General features: G+C 44.3%; 1 protein-coding gene and 1 non-coding gene across 5 annotated transcripts; both read left to right on the top strand.

Annotated features, from left to right (window-relative positions):
* The first annotated feature begins 10,937 nt into the window (after nt 1-10,937).
* On the top strand, nt 10,938-11,009 carry TRNAG-UCC (transfer RNA glycine (anticodon UCC)). Its single transcript has one exon. It is a non-coding gene; the product is annotated as a tRNA-Gly (tRNA).
* A 190-nt stretch (nt 11,010-11,199) lies between these two features.
* On the top strand, nt 11,200-22,792 carry LOC143774470 (kelch repeat and BTB domain-containing protein 8-like). 4 transcript variants are annotated; one of them, XM_077262092.1, is made up of 6 exons: nt 11,200-11,356; nt 17,741-17,825; nt 18,028-18,106; nt 18,964-19,191; nt 20,609-22,087; nt 22,168-22,786. In XM_077262092.1, the coding sequence occupies exons 2-5, from the start codon at nt 17,765-17,767 to the stop codon at nt 22,083-22,085; spliced, it is 1,845 nt and encodes a 614-aa protein (XP_077118207.1). In that variant the 5' UTR covers nt 11,200-11,356; nt 17,741-17,764; the 3' UTR covers nt 22,086-22,087; nt 22,168-22,786. The 4 variants fall into 4 exon arrangements, with proteins under 4 accessions (XP_077118207.1, XP_077118206.1, XP_077118205.1 ...); XM_077262093.1 differs by having other exon boundaries at nt 11,225-11,356; nt 17,683-17,825; nt 22,168-22,792; XM_077262091.1 differs by lacking the exon at nt 22,168-22,786 and having other exon boundaries at nt 17,683-17,825; nt 20,609-22,166.
* Nucleotides 22,793-24,055: the final 1,263 nt, after the last annotated feature.

The following is a 24,055-nucleotide window of genomic DNA, read 5'->3' on the forward strand; positions in this document are numbered from 1 at the left end:
GTGCTCACTATGCCTCTGGATGAGTTCCTTGGGGGGTCTAGTTTCCAAAATGGGGTCACTTGTGGAGGAGCTCCAATGTTTAGGCACACAGGAGCTTTCCAAACGCGACATGGTGTCCGCTAACGATGGAGATAATTTTCCATTCAAAAAGTCAAATGGCGCTCCTTCCCTTCCGAGCCTTACCATGTGCCCAAACAGTGGTTTACCCCCACATGTGAGGTATTGGTGTACTCAGGAGAAATTGCCCAACAAAATTTAGGATCCATTTTATCCTGTTGCCCATGTGAAAATGAAAAAATTGAGGCTAAAATAATTTTTTTGTGAAAAAAAAGTACTTTTTCATTTTTACGGATCAATTTGTGAAGCACCTGGGGGTTTAAAGTGCTCACTATGCTTCTAGATAAGTTCCTTGGGGGGTCTAGTTTCCAAAATGTGGTCACTTGTGGGGGAGCTCCAATGTTTAGGCACACGGGGGCTCTCCAAACGCGACATGGTGTCCGCTAAAGATTGGAGCCAATTTTTCATTAAAAAAGTCAAATGGCGCTCCTTCCCTTCCGAGCCCTGCCGTGCGCCCAAACAGTGGTTTACCCCCACATATGAGGCATCAGCGTACTCAGGACAAATTGGACAACAACGTCCTTGGTCCAGTTTCTCCTTTTACCCTTGGGAAAATAAAAAAATTGTTGCTAAAAGATCATTTTTGTGACTAAAAAGTTAAATGTTCATTTTTTACTTCCATGTTGCTTCTGCTGCTGTGAAACACCTGAAGGGTTAATAAACTTCTTGAATGTGGTTTTGAGCACCTTGAGGGGTGCAGTTTTTAGAATGGTGTCACTTTTGGGTATTTTCAGCCATATAGAACCCTCAAAATGACTTCAAATGTGAGGTGGTCCCTAAAAAAAATGGTTTTGTAAATTTTGTTGTAAAAATGAGAAATCACTGGTCAAATTTTAACCCTTATAACTTCCTAGCAAAAAAAAAAATTGTTTCCAAAATTGAGCTGATGTAAAGCAGACATGTGGGAAACGTTATTTATTAACTATTTTGTGTCACATAACTCTCTGGTTTAACAGAATAAAAATTCAAAATGTGAAAATTGCGAAATTTTCAAATTTTTTGCCACATTTCCGTTTTTTTCACAAATAAACTCAAAAATTATCGACCTAAATTTACCACTAACATGAAGCCCAATATGTCACGAAAAAACAATCTCAGAATCGCTAGGATCCGTTGAAGCGTTCCTGAGTTATTACCTCATAAAGGGACACTGGTCAGAATTGCAAAAAACGGCAAGGTCATTAAGGCCAAAATAGGCTGGGTCATGAAGGGGTTAAACTCAAAAATTAAATTATACCATCTCAGTCCGCGAACACCGTGCCAAAATATTTGGACCAAAGAAGGGTCGAAGGACAAATTCTCTGTATAGCACCGTTGAGAAGCTTGCCTCTGCGCCCAGAAAACAAAAGAGTGCCCGATGATCCAAACTATGGTTGGACCTGAAAATAAATCAACAATTAATACTCATACAAGTCGTGTCGCACATACAGTTTAAACCTCCCCGATTCCCATCTCCCAATTTGTTTAATCTGCGAATCACAGAGGCCAGCCCTAGAAGCTTCGGTTGCAGCACCAATCCTAAATGAGTGAGAGGAGATTTTGAGATGTTCTTTGCCTAGGACTTTCAAAGAGTTTTTTAAAATGAAATGAAACTGAAAAACTGTAGCTGGCGAACGGTCTTTATGGATAAACAACGGTCCATCCGAGGATGATCTGGCATGTAACCAACGACTAATGTTAAAAACTGGGCAGATGAAAGGATCAGGGAAAGAAACAATTTTGGTACTTGTTCCCCTTGCTAATTGATCGGTCTTAGATTTCCTAATAAATAGTATGAAAAAAACATCAAACAACTTTAAATCGGACAACATCAGACCAGAAGGATGAGATTTATTAGCAGATACTAATTCCCCTATTCTAAGCGCCCCGAAAAAGGCCAAACAAAAGGCTGCGTGGTACAACAAAACTTCATCAGAATTTATACAAACCCGGCTTAGGGCCGAGCATAAATCTTTAAGGAGGGGCAAAGAAATCGGCCGTCTGGTGACGGGTTGAAAAGTGCTCTTCTTAAGGCCCTTTAAAAACTGTTTAATAGGAAAAAATGATGTCAAGGGTAATTCTCCAAAAAGTTTAAGAAAAAATGAAACACCCGCCAAATGTTTGGTCACGGCAGAATAAGACAAACCTTGAACTACTAAAGACTCAGAAAATTTTAGACCAGAAATGGGGTCAGCCACTCTAGGGTTGAAATCATGTAAATTACAAAAATTCAGCCAAGCGAACCATGCGGCCGAGTAGCTGGCCCATGATCTATCAGATAAAGATTTCTTGATAAAATGAGGGATCAGATTGAAATCACGTCCCAGATTAAATGCGGGCAAGGAGTTTCTTCTGAATCCGCCTCTGGTACCTGCAAACGAAAAATTGACCAATGACGTGCACACAAAGCATCAGTTGCGGTATAATATTTGCTTCTGCCAGAGCTTGCCTTAAGCCAAATGTTCAGCCTAAGACACACCAGAACCAGTTGTCTCAAAATACTCGCAGCCCATTTATTTTTGGAAGACAAGGTGTTAATTGAGAAAATCACACCAGGGTCAAGAGATAAAATGACAATTCTAGAGTTTTGGAAAAGCGAACCCCAAGTAGAGATACCCAAAAAAATAGAAAAAAGTTCTAAAACCATCAAGTTGCTGGTAACGCTACACGAGACCCACGAATGAGGCCAATTTTGAGCGATCCAATGCGATGAAAATAAAAGTCCACAACCAGTGAAGGTCTGAACGGAGACAACAAACGGGAAAGAATCCGAGGAAGTGAAAGGGGTTTGCCAACAAGATTTCCCATTATAATCTGAAAGGAAAGACAGCCAAATTCTGGTGTCTTCCTTCAAAGCAGAACTGATTCGCACATGGGAATTAGGAGAAGAAACACCTTTTGTGGTGTCATAGAGGTGGCGAGAAAACGCTCTGCCAATCGGAATGATTCTTACGGCAAAATTCAGAAGGCCCAATAAAGACTGTAACTCCTTAAGGGTAGATTTAGGTTTGGAAAGAAATTTATACAGAGCAGAACGCAGTTTAGCGATTTTCTCATCTGGGAGTCTACATTCCATAGCAGAGGAATCCAAAACGATGCCTAAAAATTCGATCGACTTAGAGGGAAAGACAGTCTTTTCGTGAGCAATGGGCACACCGAAATGTCTGCACAAGTCAATGAAAGAATTCAACGTAATAAGACACTCAGAGGAAGAAGAGGGACCTACAAACAAAAAGTCGTCCAAATAATGTAAAATGCCCGCCCCAGGAGAATTTGATTCCAAAACCCAGTGCAAAAACGAAGAAAAGCTTTCAAAGTAAAAACAAGACAACGAAAAACCCATGGGAAGACATTTATCAAAGAAAAAATGATCAAGGAAATGAAAACCCAAGGAGGAAAATCCGTCAGGGTGAACAGGAAGAAGCCGAAAGGCAGATTTAATGTTAGATTTCGCCATTAAAGCATCCTGACCAAATTGCCGCAAAATGTCAACTGCCTTGTCAAAAGAAGAATAGGACACTGAACAGGCTGAACTGTTAATTTCATCATTCAAAGAAGATCCCGCAGGAAAGGATAAATGATGAATAAGCCGAAAGGAACCCGGATCTCTTTTTGGAACGACACCTAGTGGAGAAATTCTAAAATTGGTAAATGGAGGGGAGGAAAAAGGGCCAGCTACCCTGCCAAGTATCAATTCGCTCATAATTTTTTCTTCAACTACCTCTGGATAAACATCAACCGAGCGTAAATTCTTAACAATTTGGCAGCCAGACCCCTTGAAAGGAGGAACGAAGAAGCCAGAAGAAAAACCGTTAAAAAGCAGGCTACTGATCATTTGGTCTGGGTACTGATTTAGCCATGAAACCATGTTTTCCACCTTCACAGGTGTCTGCGCTCTTTCCGTTAGACTCTTTTGAAAGTGATTGAGCTGATTGCTTTTTAAAACATTTAAAAGCGGGGTGTGCATTCCCACAAAAGGAGCACTCGTGACGGAACCGACAATTAGAGCTCCATTTACAATTGGACTCATTGAAGGCAAAACAAAAGCCTTTCCTAGGGACAGGGGTGGCTGAAGATCTGGAAGAAAAGTGTCTTTGAAGTAACATTAAATTTAACCATAATTAGTGTTGAGCGATACCGTCCGATACTTGAAAGTATCGGTATCGGATAGTATCGGCCGATACCCGAAAAATATCGGATATCGCCGATACCGATACCCGATACCAATGCATTTCAATGGGATGCAAAGTATCGGAATGGTTCCCAGGGTCTGAAGGAGAGGAAACTCTCCTTCAGGCCCTGGGATCCATATTCATGTGTAAAATAAAGAATTAAAATAAAAAATATGGATATACTCACCTCTCCGGTGGCCCCTGGATCTTACCGCTGTAACCGGGAGCCTCCATTCCTAAGAATGAGCGCGTGAAGGGCCTTCGATGACGTCACGGCTTCTGATTGGTCGCGTGACCGCTCATGTGACCGCTCACGCGACCAATCAGAAGCCACGACGTCAGCTGCGACATCATCGAAGGTCCTTCATGGGCTCATTCTTAGGAACGGAGGCTCCCGGTTACAGCGGTAAGATCCAGGGGCCACCGGAGAGGTGAGTATATGGATATATATGGATATACTCACCACTCCGGCGGCCCCTGGACCTTACCGCTGTAACCGGGAGCCTCCGTTCCTAAGAATGAGCCCGTGAAGGACCTTCGATGACGTCGCGGCTGACGTCGCGGCTTCTGATTGGTCGCGTGAGCGGTCACATGAGCGGTCACGGGACCAATCAGTAGCCGCGACGTCAACGAAGGCCCTTCACGCGCTCATTCTTAGGAACGGAGGCTCCCGGTTACAGCGGTAAGATCCAGGGGCCACCGGAGAGGTGAGTATATCCATATTTTTTATTTTAATTCTTTATTTTACACATGAATATGGTTCCGATACCGATTCCCGATACCACAAAAGTATCGGAACTCGGTATCGGATTTCCGATACCGCAAGTATCGGCCGATACCCGATACTTGCGGTATCGGAATGCTCAACACTAACCATAATCCAACATCTTTACTACCCCAGTGGACCTCAGGATGAAGCCAAGCGACTCCACCAAAATTGCGGTAAGCTTCAAGAATGATATCAATATGCTGGAACAACCTGCTACATAGCTGCGGTGATTTCTCGCCAAGAACAGTCGAGTAAATAGAAAACGCCTGTAACCAATTATTGAAAGATTTAAATGCACGCTTAGCATCATCTGAATCAGGTTTATCATCTTTCTTGTCTATTTTACTCGGCTGCTCTTGTTCCTATTGAGCTCCTTGGTTGCGGAGCTCAGATGGAAGCCTAGAGGGGATAATTCACATGTTAAGGCTTCCTTAAAGGTATTCCTAGGAGCACTAGTAGTCAAATCTATGGGGGGAATGGAAGGGGGGGCAGAAGGAAGAACGCCGTTTAAAGCCTCAGAAAGCACAGTCTGAATAATGCGCTTTATATCAGAGTTAAACATAGATAAATGGGTATCAATAATCTCACCCCTTCCAGCGCTTCTGTCCTCTAGTGGTGACTCCGGTGCGCAGCCTGCGCTCGAGCCCTCCATGTTAGGCGAGCGCACCTGCGTGGCTGAGGCAGGCAGGAACTCCGAATCCCGGGTGTGTGGAGGAAGACCTCTGGAAGGAGGAGGAAAAGGAAAGCCTGTAGCTGCCGAATGAGGAGAGCCAGCATTTGAAATTGGCGCTCTCGTCGCAAGCTTCTTCCGGCCGCGAAGAACTTCCGCCCTGTCGGCGGCGCCTGATGACGCGGACGGCAGCTCATCATGACGCCTCCGGGAATCTCGCGATGGACTCTGAGACCTCCTTGCTGGAGGCTGGCAGGACTTCCTGTTGCGCTCCAGCGGTGGATGGCTGACCGCAGAAGACGCCGGCGATGGGGATAAGCGGTTCGGGGCTTCCTCTTCCTGGTGCTGCCGCGCTGGCTCGGCGGTGACATCAGAGGCGGGCTGTGGCACAGCGCTGGGGTCCGATGGAGGAGGGACGGCTTCTGGAGCTGAGGTAATGGGCCTTGTATTGAGGCAGGTCCTAAGCCATTCAGCGCCGTCTTCCTCCCCGGCTCTCGCTAGAATCTGTTGCAGCAGGCTCTCCATCCAGACGGGGGTCTTCTTTCTTCACACGGTACCTCACAATGAATGAAACCTGCCAGAACATGGCCATAAATATGCCGGCGACAGCTTGGCAACGCGCTGACAACCAATTGTCAGCCGTTAAAAGACTGCCAAAACAGCTGATTGGAGCCGGATTTACCCATAAATAGAACAGTAAACATAAATAACCAAACAATTAACCCTTAGTTAACAACAGAAACTGTCCATTGTGCTGCAGAGTCTGTGTGGCCATGTGACCCCCCTATATTCCCTACGTAAAGTAGGGGGGGGCTTCCATTACCAGAAGCATCATCAGTAAATTATTATTATTATTATTTATTTATATAGCACCTTTAATTCCATGGTGCTGTACATGAGAAAGGGGTTGCATACAGGGTTATAAATATCATTTACAGTAAACAAGTTTACAGTGACAGACTGGTACAGAGGGGAGAGGACCCTGTCCTTGCAGACTTACATTCTATGGACTTACATTCTATTCTATTCTATTCTATTCTATAAATAAATATATCATTAGAACCATCATTCATACATAAATACTGCATCAGAATCTGCATATGTACATTAATATATCAATAGAACTATCAACAGTACCAAAACAATCATCAGTCAAGGAATAAATCACAAAAACTGACTTACATACATGAATTCAGCACCAGAATTGTCATCAGTACATGAATACAGCACTGGACCTCCAATGCCTAGTGGAAAATGTGTCCCTGACTCCTTGGCATGGAGGGAATAGCCAGTCACACGTTTCTGCTAGAGGCGAAATTCTGTAGAACCATCATCAGTATATGAATAAATCACCAATCATCAGTCACGGAGTAACGGACAAGAACTACCGTCAGTACATGAATATAGCACCATAACTATCATCAGTACATGAATACAGAACTGGATTTCCAATGCCTGGTGGGAAATGTGTCCCTTCCTCCTTGGTGGGGAGGGAATAGCCACTCACACATTTCTGATGGAGGGGGAATTCAGCATTATTTGCCAGATCTTCAAATAAATAGACAGGGTTATCATCAGGGCTGGACTGGGACTAAAATTCAGCCCTGGCATTTGAAGTTACACAGGCCCACTTGTCGCTTGGTGACTGTATAATATCTTTGTACACTTTATAAATAGGAGAAGAACTGGAGTAACCAATTATTAAGTAAAAAAGTGCAAAATTTATTTAGAAATAATCAAAGAACACACTATATAATAGTCAATCAGGACGAACACACAGGGATACATACAATAGTAAAGTGCACATAAGAATCATGAGGTAATGCATCTGCAGCGTCCCAGAGTCCTGGTCGTTGCAGTACTGATGCTCCGCCGCTAAGGGGGGCTATGGTACGTCTGATGGCACTGAAGGAGTTCACCTGACCAGGTATCACAGACACCAATACACTTCACAGTCTGGCCTCCAGGGGGAGCTAAGGGTGCTATGTATTAGGCCACTCCTCACAATCTGGTAAAACTGGGGGTTAGATAGGAAGTGAGTGAGAAGCTGACTGGGTTGGAACCAGGCAACATCCTGTGGCCGAGGGTGTTGCAGGGGAAGATTCAGGGGGGTCCCTGTCAGGGGTGGGATCCTGACAGAGGCCTAGCGAACCGAAAGAACGTTACGGGACCGCGCCTGCACTTCATTGCGGCGGTACCCCAAGAAAGGACAAGAAGCGAGGTTTATTGTGCTGAGTGAGAAACGAGATCAACGCAACAAGGAGAATCATCAGTAGGAGTCGTGCTGTAAGACGAGGCAACATCCTACTGAGGCGCGTAGCCGGTGGCCGGAACGCCGAGGAAGTATTGAGCTCCAGGCCTTACTTCAAACCTACGGCAGGACAGTCAGTTCTAGGCGGGCTGTCTCACCCAAAATCACCTAAGCAGACACAAGGGGCAACATCTGGAGAGGGGCGACTCTAGGGTCCCAGAAGACCTCCGAGCCTACCCGTCATACGGGTGCGTCCTAGCCATATCATCTGGGGGACAAAACAGAACATCATAATCGAGTTGTGAGGGAACTTCAGAAACAGACACAACAGTTGTGAGGACTATCCTGTAAGCACAGCAGGGAAGGACTGCAACACACAAGCGCTAGAAGGTAGGCACAGATTTCCACCTGCAAAGGGAACTCTGGAGGTGCCATCGGACCGGCCGGACTCACGCAGCCCGGTTAACCGTATTTCGGACTGAGGATCCTGAAGCCTTCAGTAAAGAGGTAAAGAGACTGCAACCTGGTGTCCTTGTTATTTACTGCGACCGGCACCACACCACAACAGCATCACTCTCCACCTTCATTGGACGCCCCTCAGCAGGGTCACGGGCCGGGTCTAGCCACCGTGACAACCCCAGAACTGAGACAGAGAGGCCCGGTACCGGGTACCCCTCGGCCCTGCGGCAGTGGGGGCGCTTCACATCCATCCTAAATTTTCATTAGATGTAAATCAAAGTACTCGGCAAGTGAAGGCAGATAAGGCGTGGTAAATCAGGCCCAAGTGTGGTATAATCATGTGGATATCCGTAGGACAAGAACAGGCTATATAGGAAATTAGAGGCAAAACTTACCAAGACTTGTGCACAAGACTAATAAGGTGGTGGTGAGCCCCAAAAGATGACGGGGTTACCACGCCTTATCTGGCTTCACTTGCCGAGTACTTTGATTTACATCTAATGAAAATTTAGGATGGATGCATTACCTCATGATTCTTATGTGCACTTTACTATTGTATGTATCCCTGTGTGTTCGTCCTGATTGACTATTTTATAGTGTGTTCTTTGATTATTTCTAAATAAATTTAGCATTTTTTTACTTAATAATTGGTTACTCCAGTTCTTCTCCTATTTATAAAGTTATGGTACGGAGTCAATTAAATATTATAAGCGTGGGTTGATACTACTTAGTATCCCCACTTCTGGCATTTAATATGCAACTGGGTCATTTTCTCTTGTGTCTATCTTTGTACACTTGTAGGTTACAAGAAGCGAGGGGCGTGTAACACGACTATATATCATATAATCACAGCTGTATCCAGCATTACAGCACAGCCCCCATAGAATGTAATACAGCACAGTCCCCATAGAATGTAATGCAGCACAGCCCCCATAGAATGTAATGCAGCACAGCCCCCATAGAATGTAATACAGCACAGTCCCCATAGAATGTAATACAGCACAGTCCCCATAGAATGTAATGCAGCACATCCCCCATAGAATGTAATACAGCACAGCCCCCATAGAATGTAATACAGCACAGTCCCCATAGAATGTAATACAGCACAGTTCCCATAGAATGTAATGCAGCACAGCCCCCATAGAATGAAATGCAGCACAGCCCCCATAGAATGTAATGCAACCCCCCCCCTCCAAAAGCCCCACAATCCAGTCATCACTCATTGATATATATTTATATAATAAAAAAAAAAACACTCTACTCACCTCTCCTCATGCCCCGCGCTGCTCCTGGCTCCAGTCTCAGCAGCTGCAGTCTGCCCGCCCGACACATAGCAGGTGCGCGATGATATGAAGTCATCGCGCACCCGCAGTGTCAGCGGCAGGCAGAGCGGGGAATGATGGGAGAGGGAGCGTCAGCAGACGCTCTCTCCTCCATCATTGCATTCAACTGTACCGGCGTCTATGACGCCGGTATAGTTGAATGCGGGGCGGGGACTGTGCCGACAGCGGGGGGGAGTGCGCCGATAGCGGGGGGAGTGAGCCGACAGCGGCACACTTGAGTGGCCCACTACTGCTACCGGCCCTTCTGGCATTTGACAGAACTGCCCGATGACCAGTCCGGCCCTGGTTATCATTGTGCTGTGGATTATACCGGCACTATAGAAATAAAGTTATTATAATCTTCGTGAGACAAAAAATAATATGAAATATTGACAGAAAAAAAGGAGCTAAGAATGTTAGCAAAAAACTCAAAATCATGGTGAAATAAATTTGTTAAAAGTGTGTTAGATAGGCCTTAAAGGGGTTTGCCGGGCCTTAAAGGGGTTTGCAATCAAAGAGTTGGAAGGGACCTCCAGGGTCATCGTATCCAACCCCCTGCTCAATGCAGGAGTCACTAAACCATCTCAGACAGATGTCTGTCCAGCCTCTGCAGACTTCCATTGAAGGAGAACTCACCACCTCTCGTGGCAGCCTGTTCCACTCATTGATCACCCTAACTGTCAAAAAGTTTTTCATCCAATGACGGTCTCAATATATGTCAACACAAAGTGACTGCAACAAGGCAAAAAAAATCAGTCGGATTGTAGGACACGAGTCGCATACAACCTGCCAAGAGACATGTCTGCAATTTGGCTGCTATTTTTGTTAGACCGCAGCTGTAAAATCAGAGGCGTATTGTGCACTTTTTACAGCACTGGCTTTTTTTGCAAATTTGGTGGCTTGAAAATTTGGGGCATTTAGGGACCTACACCTGTAAATATGGGGCGTCGTGTTCCACAAGCATCTCGCCTTCCTAAACGATTCCTATAAAATTGCAAATGTGCATATAAATTAGGTTGGCGCTGTGTAATAGGCAGCAGCAGAAGATGAAAATATGAGCAAATGTGCACATTTCTCATATCCATCCCATAAATAATTTATCATAGATCTCTCAGTAATAAGTATCTATACACACTAGAGCTCCTCTCTCCTGACTGCGCTGGTTCTCATACTGTTGGCAGCAGACAGCGATCAGCAGGCGTTGGTGGTATAGTGGTGAGCATAGCTGCCTTCCAAGCAGTTGACCCGGGTTCGATTCCCGGCCAACGCAACAAAGAATTTTGTTTTGCTAAACTCTTATGATAAATGCTTAGTTCTCCTATTTTCACATTATTTTTCAGCATTTTGGGTTTTTTTGCTAGTTTTATTCTATTCATTTAATAATGTAACAGCGTTGTCATGCTTCCTCCTCACACTAACCCTGATCAGCTGCATTATAGCACTGGAGCAGCGGGAGGACTGACTTCCGTCCAGGGAGAATATAGAGGATTTGTAATCAGGAGTCAGGACTCGGACATTTGCTGGGAGGTTTCATCAGCTGTATGGGTGGAGGTCTTTAATTTGGCAGCAAGGTGACCAGGAGAGCTGCAGGTTGTGGCCAAATAACTGAGAGTCCATGTAAGTAATTTCTGCAAAACTCCATGTGTGACTATAGGGAACCTTCATGTGAGAGGCAAATGCTTACATGGCAAAAAAAAAAAAAAAATTATATATATATATATATATATATATATATATATATATATATATATCTATATATATATATATATATATATATCACATCTCTGAGGGAACGCTGAGGCACAGGCAGATATATATGCTTTTGCCTCAGCGTTTCCTCAGCGATGTGCAGCTTCTACATCACGAGGCAATAGAAGTGAATGGGGTCGTGTTCCGAATCTTAGGATTCCGTAAATTGCCAAAAATCTGACACCGTGGGATTTTTTGTGACTCTGAGCATGCTCGGGTGCTAACCGAGTGTCTTCGGTGTGCTCGAAAAATGAGTCTCCGCGGCTGTTGGACAGTCGCAACACGTGCAGGAGTTGCCTGTTTGTTAGACAATTCTCGCTTGTGTTGTGCCTGTCGAACAGACGCAGGGACTGGAACATATTTTTCAAGCACCCGAGCATGGTCCGAGCACGCGCTCTCATCACTAAAGGCAATCTTTGGCCTCGTGACCTGTGTCCTGGCCCATGTAGCCTCAGGCCTCCTTCACGGGTGGCGCCATTTTGTTTTTCTCTTCACGGATGCCATACGTACCCATTACAACCTATACTAATGTTCACATGTTCGTGTTTTTCACGTATGTCCTTCCAAAACACATGAGATGTCCATATTTATTTCATTTTTTAAAATTTATTTATTTTTTCCCGGCACGGACGACAAGGTCCAATACAAGTCTGTGGGTCTGTGAAAAACGCGTACGGAACACAGCTGGCGTCCATGTTCAACAGTGCAAAGTATAGGAGAAGCCTTTGTCATCTATTTCTTCATCTAGGGACACATTAATGTTAAAAACAGGACCAAACGCTAGTGTCTTTTTTTTTTTTTTTTTACACGTACGTGTTTTAAACACAGCTGTGAATCCTGTAGCCGCACGCTCAGTCGCACCATAAGCCTCGGTTCACATGTTGCGTAGTTAGTACAAATTATACACGTGAAAAGTGGATGAGTTTTAACTGTCTTAGGCCTCATCCGGATGTCGCAAGAAAAATGGAGTGATGAGGGGGAGAAAAAAAAACAAAGATTTTCCAATTTCTCCTATGTGACAGTCTGTGAAAATTTGACATTTGAGTGCGGTCTGATCTGTTGTTTGTTTCGTTTTTTTCACGGACCCACAGTTAGCATTTCCAATTTTTGATCAGACCATTGGATCAAAATTGGACATTTCTGTGCTTCATCAAAGACCCTCTCAGTCCACAACAAATCAGATATCTAATGATGGCCCCATAGACCATCACAGGTACGAGTGCTATCAGAGAAAAACATGGCTCGCACTTGTACAAAAATATCTGTATAAGGCCAGGATCACACATGCGAGAAATACGGCCGAGTCTCGCATGGTAATACCTGGCACTGCCACCGTCACTCAGGAGCGGGGATAGCCATAGCCATACATGGAGCCGCACGCTTCGCATTAACATGCGAGACTCGGACGTATTTCTCGCATGTGTGATCCCGGCCCAAGTGTGTGTCTTGTGTGTTGTTTTTTTTTTTTGTTTGTTTGTTTTTCCTGTCAATTTCTCTCTGATTTTTGAATCCGGGGCCTCGTCATTTTTGTGCTGATTACACCATTTCGGTGGGGTCAGTAAAATTTACAGGTTACATTTCTGGCCTGACGTTGTTTGGGTCCTAATTTCCCAATCACTTGGAGTCCGACCACTGCGGCCATCACCGATCCTGAAAACTGCTACTGTGCCCCATGTGAATGGAGCAATGGTCGACCATGCGCACCTCTGTTCCATCTTAATGGCAACGTTGAAGATGGCGACGCTCACAATTTGTGACCACAGTGCAATTTATTTCTATTTTTTTCTGCTGCAGTTTTCTGTAAAGGGTCAAAAACATGCAGTGTTAAGAAATTGCTGCAAAAATGTACCACAGCTGCAAACTGTGCTCATAGCCTAATGGTGGGTTCACAGTTTTTTGGTTGTTTTTTTTTTTTTCCCGTTGACAAATTTTATTATATATTTTTTTAAAATGGAAACTGCCAGAGGAAACACTTTTTCTTTGCAAGATTTTTTTTTTTTTTTATCCTTGGTGTGGTTTTCAAGATTTCACTGTATTTTGGGGACATGCGCAGTGACTGAAAAATGGCAATATTTTTAATTTTTTTTCACTGTTTTAGCTGCTTCCATAGATTGGACTGTTACAGCCCTACAAATCTTATTTGTTATTTTATTAGGAAAGCGGAATGTTTTTTTTTTTTTTGGTTTTTTTTTGTTTGTTTTTGTTTTTTTTTGTTTTTGAAGTTTTCCTTTATTTTGGGTTTTCTGTCTTGTTTATTGGCTTCCTATCTATTTTTTGGTCTACATTTGGAGGCTTTGTGGCTTGAGGAACTTGCCCCCACATTAGGACTGTGCTGCTATTGTTCCTTAGGCCGGCATCACACTAGGCGTATGAAAATACGGTCCGTTTTTTATGGCCATAATACGCAGAAATGTTCCCAAAATAGTGATCCGTAGGCAGGGTGTGGCAGCGTATTTTGCGCATGTAAACCTCCGTATGTAATCCGTATGGCAAGATTTTCTTGCCGGCTTGCAAAACGGACATACAATGGATCCATGGGCTGAAATATTTATGAAAAAAAAAATATATATATATATATCTCCTTCTCAAAAAATTAGCATATAGTGTTTAAATTTCATTATTTACCATAATGTAATGATTACAATTAAACTTTCATATATTATAGATTCATTATCCACCAACTGAAATTTGTCAGGTCTTTTATTGTTTTAATACTGATGATTTTGGCCTACAACTCCTGATAACCCAAAAAACCTGTCTCAATAAATTAGCATATTTCACCCGTCCAATCAAATAAAAGTGTTTTTTAATAACAAACAAAAAAACCATCAAATAATAATGTTCAGTTATGCACTCAATACTTGGTCGGGAATCCTTTGGCAGAAATGACTGCTTCAATGCGGCGTGGCATGGAGGCAATCAGCCTGTGACACTGCTGAGATGTTATGGAGGCCCAGGATGCTTCAATAGCGGCCTTAAGCTCATCCAGAGTGTTGGGTCTTGCGTCTCTCAACTTTCTCTTCACAATATCCCACAGATTCTCTATGGGGTTCAGGTCAGGAGAGTTGGCAGGCCAATTGAGCACAGTAATACCATGGTCAGTAAACCATTTACCAGTGGTTTTGGCACTGTGAGCAGGTGCCAGGTCGTGCTGAAAAATGAAATCTTCATCTCCATAAAGCATTTCAGCCGATGGAAGCATGAAGTGCTCCAAAATCTCCTGATAGCTAGCTGCATTGACCCTGCCCTTGATGAAACACAGTGGACCAACACCAGCAGCTGACATGGCACCCCACACCATCACTGACTGGGTACTTGACAGTGGACTTCAGGCATTTTGGCATTTCCTTCTCCCCAGTCTTCCTCCAGACTCTGGCACCTTGATTTCCGAATGACATGTAAAATTTGCTTTCATCAGAAAAAAGTACTTGGGACCACTTAGCAACAGTCCAGTGCTGCTTCTCTGTAGCCCAGGTCAGGCGCTTCTGCCGCTGTTTCTGGTTCAAAAGTGGCTTTACCTGGGGAATGCGGCACCTGTAGCCAGGGCCAGACTGGCCATTGGGCAATTCTGGCAAATGCCAGAAGGGCCAGTCTGCCTGTGGGCTGCCTTGTCTGCTACATTGTTAACAGAATCGATGTTCTCAGGACACCCATACTGTTAACAGTTGTGACAAAGCACAAGGTCACTGACTCCGTCACTTACCCCAGCAGGCCATGGGTATAATTTGATATAATGGTCTTGTAGTAAATCTTTCTTTCCTCCATCCAGGGTAATATTAGTAGTATATCCCATCTGGTTCATGGGGACGGGGACAACATGGGCCTGTGTGGTTTCATATGCCAGGGCTGAATTTCAGCCTCAGTCCGTAGCTGCCTGTAGCCCATTTCCTGCACACGCCTGTGCACGGTGGCTCTGGATGTTTCCACACCAGACTCAGTCCACTGCTTCCTCAGGTTCCCCAAGGTCTGGAATCGGTCCTTCTCCACAATCTTCCTCAGTGTCCGGTCACCTCTTCTAATGCTAATTTTTTGAGAAGGACCTGTATATATCTATTCTAACCGATCAGTGTGATTTTACTGTACACTGCACTGAATTGTCAGCTTTTCTCTATAACACTGGTACGTATTTCTCACAAGTCACACTGCTGGTCCGTGTGTAATCCGTTTTTTCTTGCACCCATAGACTTTCATTGGCGGATTTTTTACGCAATTCGCTGACAAACGCAGCATGCTGCGATTTTCTACGGCCGTACAAGACCGTTTAATACGGATGCGTAAAATACGGCAGATAGGAGCTGGGCCATAGAGAATCATTGTACCATGTGCAATCTGTATTTTCTGCGCCTCTCATACGTCCGTAAAACTCGCTAGTGTGACGCCAGTGCAGCACCCCAGAGTCCTGATCGTTGCAGTACTGACGCTCCGCCGCTAAGGGGAGTGATGGTACGTCTGATGGCACCTAAGGAGTTCACCTGACCAGGTATCACATTCACACTTTACACTTCACACTTTGGCCACCAGGGGGAGCAAAGGGTTCTATGTATTAGGCCACTCCTCACAATCTGGTAAAACTGGGGGCTGGATAGGAAGTTAGTCAGAAGCTGACTGGGTTGGAACCAGGCAACATCCTGTGGCAGAGGGTGTTGCGGGGGAAGATTCAGGGGGGTCTCTGTCAGGGGTGGGATCCTGACAGTGGCCTAGCGAACAGAATGTTACGGAGCCGCGCCTGCACTCGAATGCGGTGGCATCCTAAGAAAGGAAAAGAAGCGAGGTTTATTGTGGAGAAGTGAGAAACGAGATTGCAGCAAAAAGGAGATAAAGCCAGAAGGAGTCGTGCCGTAAGATCGAGGCAACATCCTACTGAGGCGCGTGGCCGGAACGCCGAGGAAGTATTAGGCTCCAAGCAATACTTCAAACAGCGGCAGGACAGTTAATTTTAGGTTGGCTGTCTCACCTAAGCAGACATAGGGGGCAATTGTGGGAGAGGGGCGACGCTAGGGTCCCGGAAGAACTCCAGGCCTACCCGTCATACGGGTGCGTCCTATCCATATCATCTGGGGGACAGAGAAGAACATCAGAACAGATACGAGTTGTGAGAGAAGAACATCAGAAACAGACACAACAGTTGTGAGGACTATCCCGTGGTGCTCAGCAGGGAGGTACTACAACACACAGGCGCTAGAAGGTAGGCACTGATTTCCACCTGCAAAGGAAACTCTGGATGTGCCTTCGGACCGGCCGGTCTCAGCCAGCCCTGTTAGCAGTGCTCTGGATTGAGGATCCTGAAGCCTTCAGTAAAGAGGTAAAGAGACTGCAACCCTTTGTCCTCGTTATTCATCGCGACCTGCACCACGCACCATCATCACATCTTTCATTGGACGCCCCTTAGCAGGGTCACGGACCGGGTCTAGCCACCGTGACAACCCCAGAACTGAGACCGAGAGGCCCGGTACAGAGCACCCCGCGGCCCTGCGTCTGGGGGCGCTCCAACTGCCTTATGTTGTAGTTGGGGTGCAGCTGTGAAACACATTGACCTGTGTAGCCCTGTACTAGGAAGATGGAGCTTTGTCCTGCTGTTCTCCACAAGTAACTTGCCGCCATCCAGGACCACCAAGAATGCGTCTCTGGATTGTCCAGAAGCGGATTTCCTGCTATCTGTATATCTGTTTTGTCAGTAAAAAGAGCTTTATTTTTACAAATGGGTCTGGTGTCCTCATTGTTGGTTTAAAGGGTCCTGGCACCTCACAAATCGAGGCAGAACTGAACCTGAAGGTGTCCGCGGCAGCATCCTGACCCCATACACACCAGTCAGGACCCCATTTTTGTGGTGAGGAAGATGAGCACCTCGCTAACACCTACCACCCTGCGCATGTTCATACTGGGTTTTTCAACGTGGACTTTGGAGCTGATTCTGCACCAAAACCCACATGAAAACCCTCTTCTCCGTTTTAATGAGAGAAAACGTCTACAGTGCTTTTTTTTTTTTTTTTTTCCCCCATGTGATTAAAAAAAAAAAAAGCAACCTGTCACTTTCTGAGGAATCTCCGCTTGAAATAAATCTCTCCATAAAATGTGGGGGGTTTTAACGCAGTTTTTTGTCTTGGATCTTTTCAAATGGAAAATCAAGTAATAAAACTGTATGAACATCTCAGCATGGAGAATAACCCTTTTTTTTTTTTTTTTTTTTTTTATAGGTATGGTTAGACATTCTTTTGAAAACTTAGCTTTACTTTATCATTTTGAAATCTACAGAGCACCCACCAACCTCCGAGGTACATGCAGCACGTTGAGGAGCACAATGACAGCCATGACACACTGCAAAAAAGCATCATTGCAGGTAAGATGGCGCTCCTGTGTCACCGAGAGCGGCTCTAATCACTCACCAGGCCAATACCTCTCATGGCTAGGGGATAAGCAATGTTTTGCAGTATTTTCTTTTTTTTGCTTTCGTGCTTCTTTTTTGCCTCTTGATACAATATATTATTACTGTTTTATGTCTTTCGATTTTTATTTTTTTTATTTATTTTTTTTTAATTTAGGATTACGAGAGTTTTATCTGTCAGAAATCCTGTGTGATGCCACTATTGAGACGGCAGGTAAAAGGTTCCTTTGTCACAGGTAAGTATTGAATTAAGGGGTCTGATTTTCTGTTCCAGAGATGGCGGCACTCTTGTCAGTACGCCATGTTGAGTTGTTAACTTTCGTACCATTTAAGTAAATGGGGTTAAGCTATATAAAACCAAACAGCCCGTTTACAGATCCGGTGCCGGTTCTGCCATTAAGGCCACGTTCACACGTTTAGCATTTGGTCTGTATTTTACCTCAGTATTTGTAAACCAAAACAAGGAGTGGAACAATCTGAGGAAAAGTATAATAGAGACACGTCACCACTTCTGTATTTATCACCCACTCCTGGTTTTGGCTTACAAATACTGAGGTAAAATACTGACCAAATACTGATCTTGTGAATGTGGCCTAAAGCAAATAATTTCTAATAGACAACCCCTTCAATTAAACTCTCACTACCCCACTGTCCTCCACTCACACATCTACATATACAAACAATTTGTATTGGGGGTCACACTAGATGTTTTTGACAAATATTTGGGAGGATTAGATTTATTTATTTTTTTTCTCGCTCTTAATAAAGATTGTGATGGAACATGGCATGATTCATGTCAACATCTATGGGCACTGAAAAGTTGAATAGTGCCATAATATGGTGGTGTGTGTATATTATGCCGGGCTGATGCGGACCAGGAGACCTGCAGATGTCCTGGACATTGGACCATGTTCAGACTGTGAATGTTGGACGTGTGTATGGGCAATATACATATAGGACGTTTTTGGATTTATGAAATATTGTCACACTGGAAAACAATGTACTTTTTTTTTTTTTTTAGCATGTCTTGTTGGTTACAGACTTATGATTTATTTTTTCTTTCTCCACCATACACTGCCATCCCTCTCTGCAGAGTTGTCCTTTCGTCACTCAGCCCCTACTTTCAAGTGCTGTTCACCTGTCCGATGAAGGAGTCGATGAGCGGAGAGGTGTCTCTCCTGGACATCCCCGCATCAGTCATGGAGATCGTCTTGCGCTTTATATATACTGGTGAAGCTGATATCAGCATGGATAATGTGGAGGAGCTGTTCACAGTATCAAGTCGCCTCCAGATTGGCCTCCTGCAGGAATTTTGCACCAGGTAACGAGTGCTATCAGTCATAATTCACATGTGTTTCCTGATTGTACGGCTGTCACGTGTTTCCTTCTAGGTGAATGACATTTGGCTCTCCACAGTTGGGCTGCAGGGAGCCGGCTGTCAATCGGCATGATATCATTAGTCATGCCCAGTTAACAGAGTAGAACGGAAGAGAAGCCGCTGCTCTGTTGACAGGACATCAGCAGAAGCGGTCAGTGACCCGCTCTGTGTTGGCAGAGATTGACGCCGGGCACAACAGGCAGGTAGTTAATAACTACCTACCTGTTAGCTTTTTAAGGCTAAGCTCCCACAGTGCAAAATTACAGCAGATCTTCCACTGTGTATTCACTTGCTGAAAATCTGCTGCATTTTAAGAAACCTTATGTACATTATACAAAGCATATCTGCAGCGTAATTGAACAGGATCGGCACCATGTTATTGTATGCTGTGGATGCGGCTGAGGTAGGCGTGCTTGTGTTTTAGAATGTAGAAAAGGCAGTAAGCTGCTGCCATTCACTTGTGGCAGTGGCTCATTTCTCCTGAAAACAAAGTGATTGGGCATATTGAAATCAGTCAGTCCTATCTTTTTTTTCCCCTCACGTCTGTTGTCAGAAGAAAGATAAGGCACCCCCGTACACATGAGATGGTCAGACACACTTGCTGAAATCAATAGGTTTGGCCAACATTCACCTATTATGTATGATACCTTGTTGTAAAAATTGGTAGATCTCAGTCACTTGCCATTATTCAGGCCATGCATTCTCTATTCTGCCATATTAACCAAAGTTTGTTTGTTTTCTATGTAGAATTTGGAAATTAGGAGATTTGGGAAATTTCAAACAAAATTTTACCAACATTTTTAAAGGAATCTGTCAAAGAAATCTGGTATGTAATCTGAGATCATCCTGATGTAGGGACTGAGGCCATGGTCTGCAAGCTGTCATTTTGATGCAATCTTTTTGTTTTTTTTTCTGCTGGAGATCTAGCAGTGCTCAGAATGCTGAGCTCTGTATAAGCCCACCCACCTTACTGACTGGCGACTTTCTGTGTACACTGCTAAGTTGTGTTACGAGTGGGGTTGCACAGCAATTAATAATAAATACAAATTATTATTATATAGCGCCAACATATTCCGCAGCACTTTACAATTAAGCGGGGACAATTGACTAGGAGGCACAAGGCAACTAGTCCTGATAATCTCCTGTTGATAAAACACTGATTTTGTTGAAGCAACAACACAGCCTAATCAGTGACACATAGGTGGATCAGGGTCTCATCTCTTACCTAATGCTGCTCTCAGATTACATGGCAAATTGCAGCTGAGATTCACTTTTGCATGCGTATTATAAAATGTTTCATATTTAATGTGATAAATTCTTGTATCTTCTCTAGTTTTTATTTTTATTTTATTTTTTTAAGGTTTTTTAAAAAATATATTGATGGTGAAAACTGCCTATGGATCTACAGACTGGCTCATAGTCACAATGACCAAAGCCTCCTGGATGTAGCTATGCAATACATCAGCCTACATTTAACCGGTTTAGCAGAAAAAGAGGACTTCTTTTATTTGGAGCTGTCAGAGTTAACCAGAATTCTCTCCTCCGATCAGTTGCTGGTTTCATCAGAGCTCACAATCTATAACGTTGCATGCCGGTGGTGGGAACTTCACTCTGACGAAGATAGCCCTCTTCCAGAAGAGTTAGTGAAGGTTGTCAGATTTCCACTTATGGACCCATGTGAGTTAACAGAAGTCAAGATTGATATTCCAACTTCAGACCCTGCCCAAAACTCAACAGAATTCTACCTGCGCCTAGGAATGTTTGAAGATCGGATACTAGGCATGGACATGTCGGAAAGAGATGAACCCTTTTCGGAACAGGAAGATTATCATATAAACGCTTACGATCCAATTACGGATTCGTGGGAAAAACTTCCATTCATCAGTCCTCTTTATCAGCCCGGACTTTTAGCTATGGGCAACATCTTGTACGTAGCTGGAGGTCAAGATGAGGACCGATCTGTTTCGAATCTGTTACATATGTATGACTCGGTCAAAAATGAGTGGAAGGATTTTCCGCCGATGGCTAAACCCAGATATGGACATGGTTTTTTACATTACAGAGATGCACTATATGCGGTGGGGGGATGTGATGGCGAAGAAGCGGTTAGTTCAGCAGAATGTTTCAGTCTGGTGGAGAAATGTTGGACAGAGGTCTCCTCCATGCCATCAGGCTTGCGAAGTTTTACATCCGCTCAACTGAAAGGGAGGCTGATCCTCATAGGTGGATTGACTGGTTCCGTTAAGAAATCATCAAGCCATCAGGGATTTCTGATTTACGACATATCTTCTGACACTTGGAGCAAGTTTCCTCTTCCCGTGACCTTTTCAGACGCAAGAGCTGTTGTTTTTAATGAGAAGCTATATGTCATTGCGAGTTATAATTCCAGACATGGGAATTATGATCCATACCCACCCTACGATGAGTATCAGGCTTTTCTGTTGTATTATGAACAGTCGAATACTATTCCTAGAAGTTTTTGCATGGATTATTTGGGAAGAATTTGTTACTGTAAAATACCACCCATTCTGGAAAGTGTCGCAGAAGCCGCAGTGGTAGTTTGGAGACATAGGATCTACATTGTAGGAGGAAGCGGAAGTGACGGTTTCAGTCATCAAAAGATATACTACTGGACCCCTGGGGATCCTAAATGGACCAGATCTAGCAAAGATATTCCATTCTTATTTGATGGCTACTTAGGAGGAGTTACCATGCAAGTTCCCATGAAGCGCTTTCATGATCTTATTCCCGGCAGAAAGTCATCTTATAATTTTCGAATTGGAGAGCATTATGAAGAGCAAGAAGAGCTGTGGTGGCAGCCTAACCATTCAATATAACAGTAAATGTTTTGTACAAACCTTTTATTTGTTAACCGGGTAAGGATAAATAAAGTCTTATGTGCACGTGTTCTTATTTCAGCTTTCGGCAGAATCATTGAGCGCTAGGAGAATGTGGGAAGGGAATCGTTGGGATATACAGCAACCTTAATCTTCATCCTTGAAAGATGAAGAATTGCAGAAGGAACCTGCCACGCCAACCACAGAAGAGACACAGTAAAGTATTACCAAACTTCAATCATTAGCAGAGTGCCTTCTTCTCAACAGTCCGTCCTCGTCCTTGCTGTTTAATTTAGTGAAGACATTGCATTATTAAACACATTTTGAAGGAAATTTTCTGCCTGGGCCAAATGCCTTTTGAAGAAAAAGAAAAAAACAACTTTTTGCACCTCATGCTTCCAACAACAATCTCTGCTTACAGTCCCTATGTTTCCATGAACAATTTGTATATACATATAGTACTGACAACTTATTGTCACTTCTTGCAACAAAAATACCTCCAGAAATATGTCATGTTCCCTAAAGCCAAATATGGCGATTTGTGCATATAAGGTCTGCATGGAACAGGTTGGGTGGGAATAAGGACCACGTGTCTCAAGAGCTTCCTTCACAATGTTGACCTTGAACAGCTATATCCCATATATTGTGTCTAGGCTTTCCTCATACTGTCTAATCCACACAATAAATAAATATAGTTCCTAACGCCCACAAGGATTTTTTTTTTTTTTTTTGGCCACCATAATGGAAAGCTGTGGAACCCATTCTACTTATTGGGCTGGGCAGGCATTCCTGGTGTCCAGCATGCAAGGGTCCACATTGCATTTATTTTCATATGGGTCTGTCAACTATTACACAAACTGTTCCACCTTTTAGGCTTTGTAATAAAAGGAATCACGGCCACCTTATGAGAAGGAGTAGTGGTTATCAGCAATTCTCTACCAGTCAGATATGGCACCTTCTCCCAACACATTGGGGACCTTCACAAGTGCTACCACCTAGATGCGGTCTCTCTCGGACTGTATCTATGTAATAGAGTGCAGGGTTGCGTATGTCACCACGGAACAGACAGACCAACTGTTGAAGGGGATTTATTAACAGGGGTAAAATTCTCCTCGCAGGGAGTAAACAGGGGGTTAATGGAGTCAAACAGTAAACAATTAAGCGGAATCAAAAGGGTTAACGAGTGTTCTGGTAACTTATCAGCCCAGGGAGGTCCTGACTGGAGGGTCCTTATTTCTCAATGTGGATACAGTCACCAGCAGGGCTTGAGATCCTGAAGTCTCTTCTGTGTCTCCTGGAAAGTCCGGGGTTAAGCCTCTGCAGCCTGTTCTTCTCAAAGTGAAACTGGAACCAGGAAATAGCACAGCCTCTGTCGCTGCTGCAGGAGCCTCTGTGTACCAGGCTGACAGTCTCTCTGTAATAACGCTGTCACACACACTGGGCAGTTACTTATCACACTCAGGGATCTTTGCTTGTCACTGCGGTCATCAGGGCTGCACAGTCACTGTCTCTGATTCAGGAGGCTTCCAAATCTACACCCCCGCATCCAGCCTTCACTCTGGTGGATATCTCAGCCTCAGTGCCCTCACGGGGAGCACTACTTTTAGGGGAGCACGGCGCTGCAGCCTGCCCTCTCTTTGGCGCGCTGCCTTCTCTCTGCTCTCCCGCTCTTTTCTGACCACTCCCCTCTCTCTTCCCAGCAGTCCCCTGGTCCCCTCTGTCCAGGGCAGAACGTCTTCCCCCCCCCCCCCCCCCCAACAACCCAGCTGTCTGACTGTGGTTCCAGGCAAGGAGCAGGGAAAGCAACCTCCTTACATTCCCCCTCTCTTAAAGCTCGCCATTCCACGGGCGAGGTCTCTTCGTGCTTCTTTGTTCTTCTGAGGGGAGTCAGATACTGGCAATCCTTGCATCTCCTTCTGCCTTTCTTCTTGCACATACTCCCAAACTAAATGGTTTAGGAGCTGTTCATC

This window comes from Ranitomeya variabilis, chromosome 5 (genome assembly GCF_051348905.1).
Source record: "Ranitomeya variabilis isolate aRanVar5 chromosome 5, aRanVar5.hap1, whole genome shotgun sequence".
NCBI classification, from domain to species: Eukaryota; Metazoa; Chordata; class Amphibia; order Anura; family Dendrobatidae; genus Ranitomeya; species Ranitomeya variabilis.

What these genes read in the sequence shown, in the direction of transcription:
- LOC143774470 (XM_077262092.1), top strand. Translation starts at nt 17,765, where the DNA reads ATGCAGCACGTTGAGGAGCACAATGACAGCCATGACACACTGCAAAAA. An exon ending in AAAAGGTTCCTTTGTCACAG is followed by an intron (nt 18,107 to 18,963) that starts GTAAGTATTGAA and finishes CCCTCTCTGCAG; the next exon opens with AGTTGTCCTTTCGTCACTCA. An exon ending in CTGCAGGAATTTTGCACCAG is followed by an intron (nt 19,192 to 20,608) that starts GTAACGAGTGCT and finishes TATTTTTTTAAG; the next exon opens with GTTTTTTAAAAAATATATTG.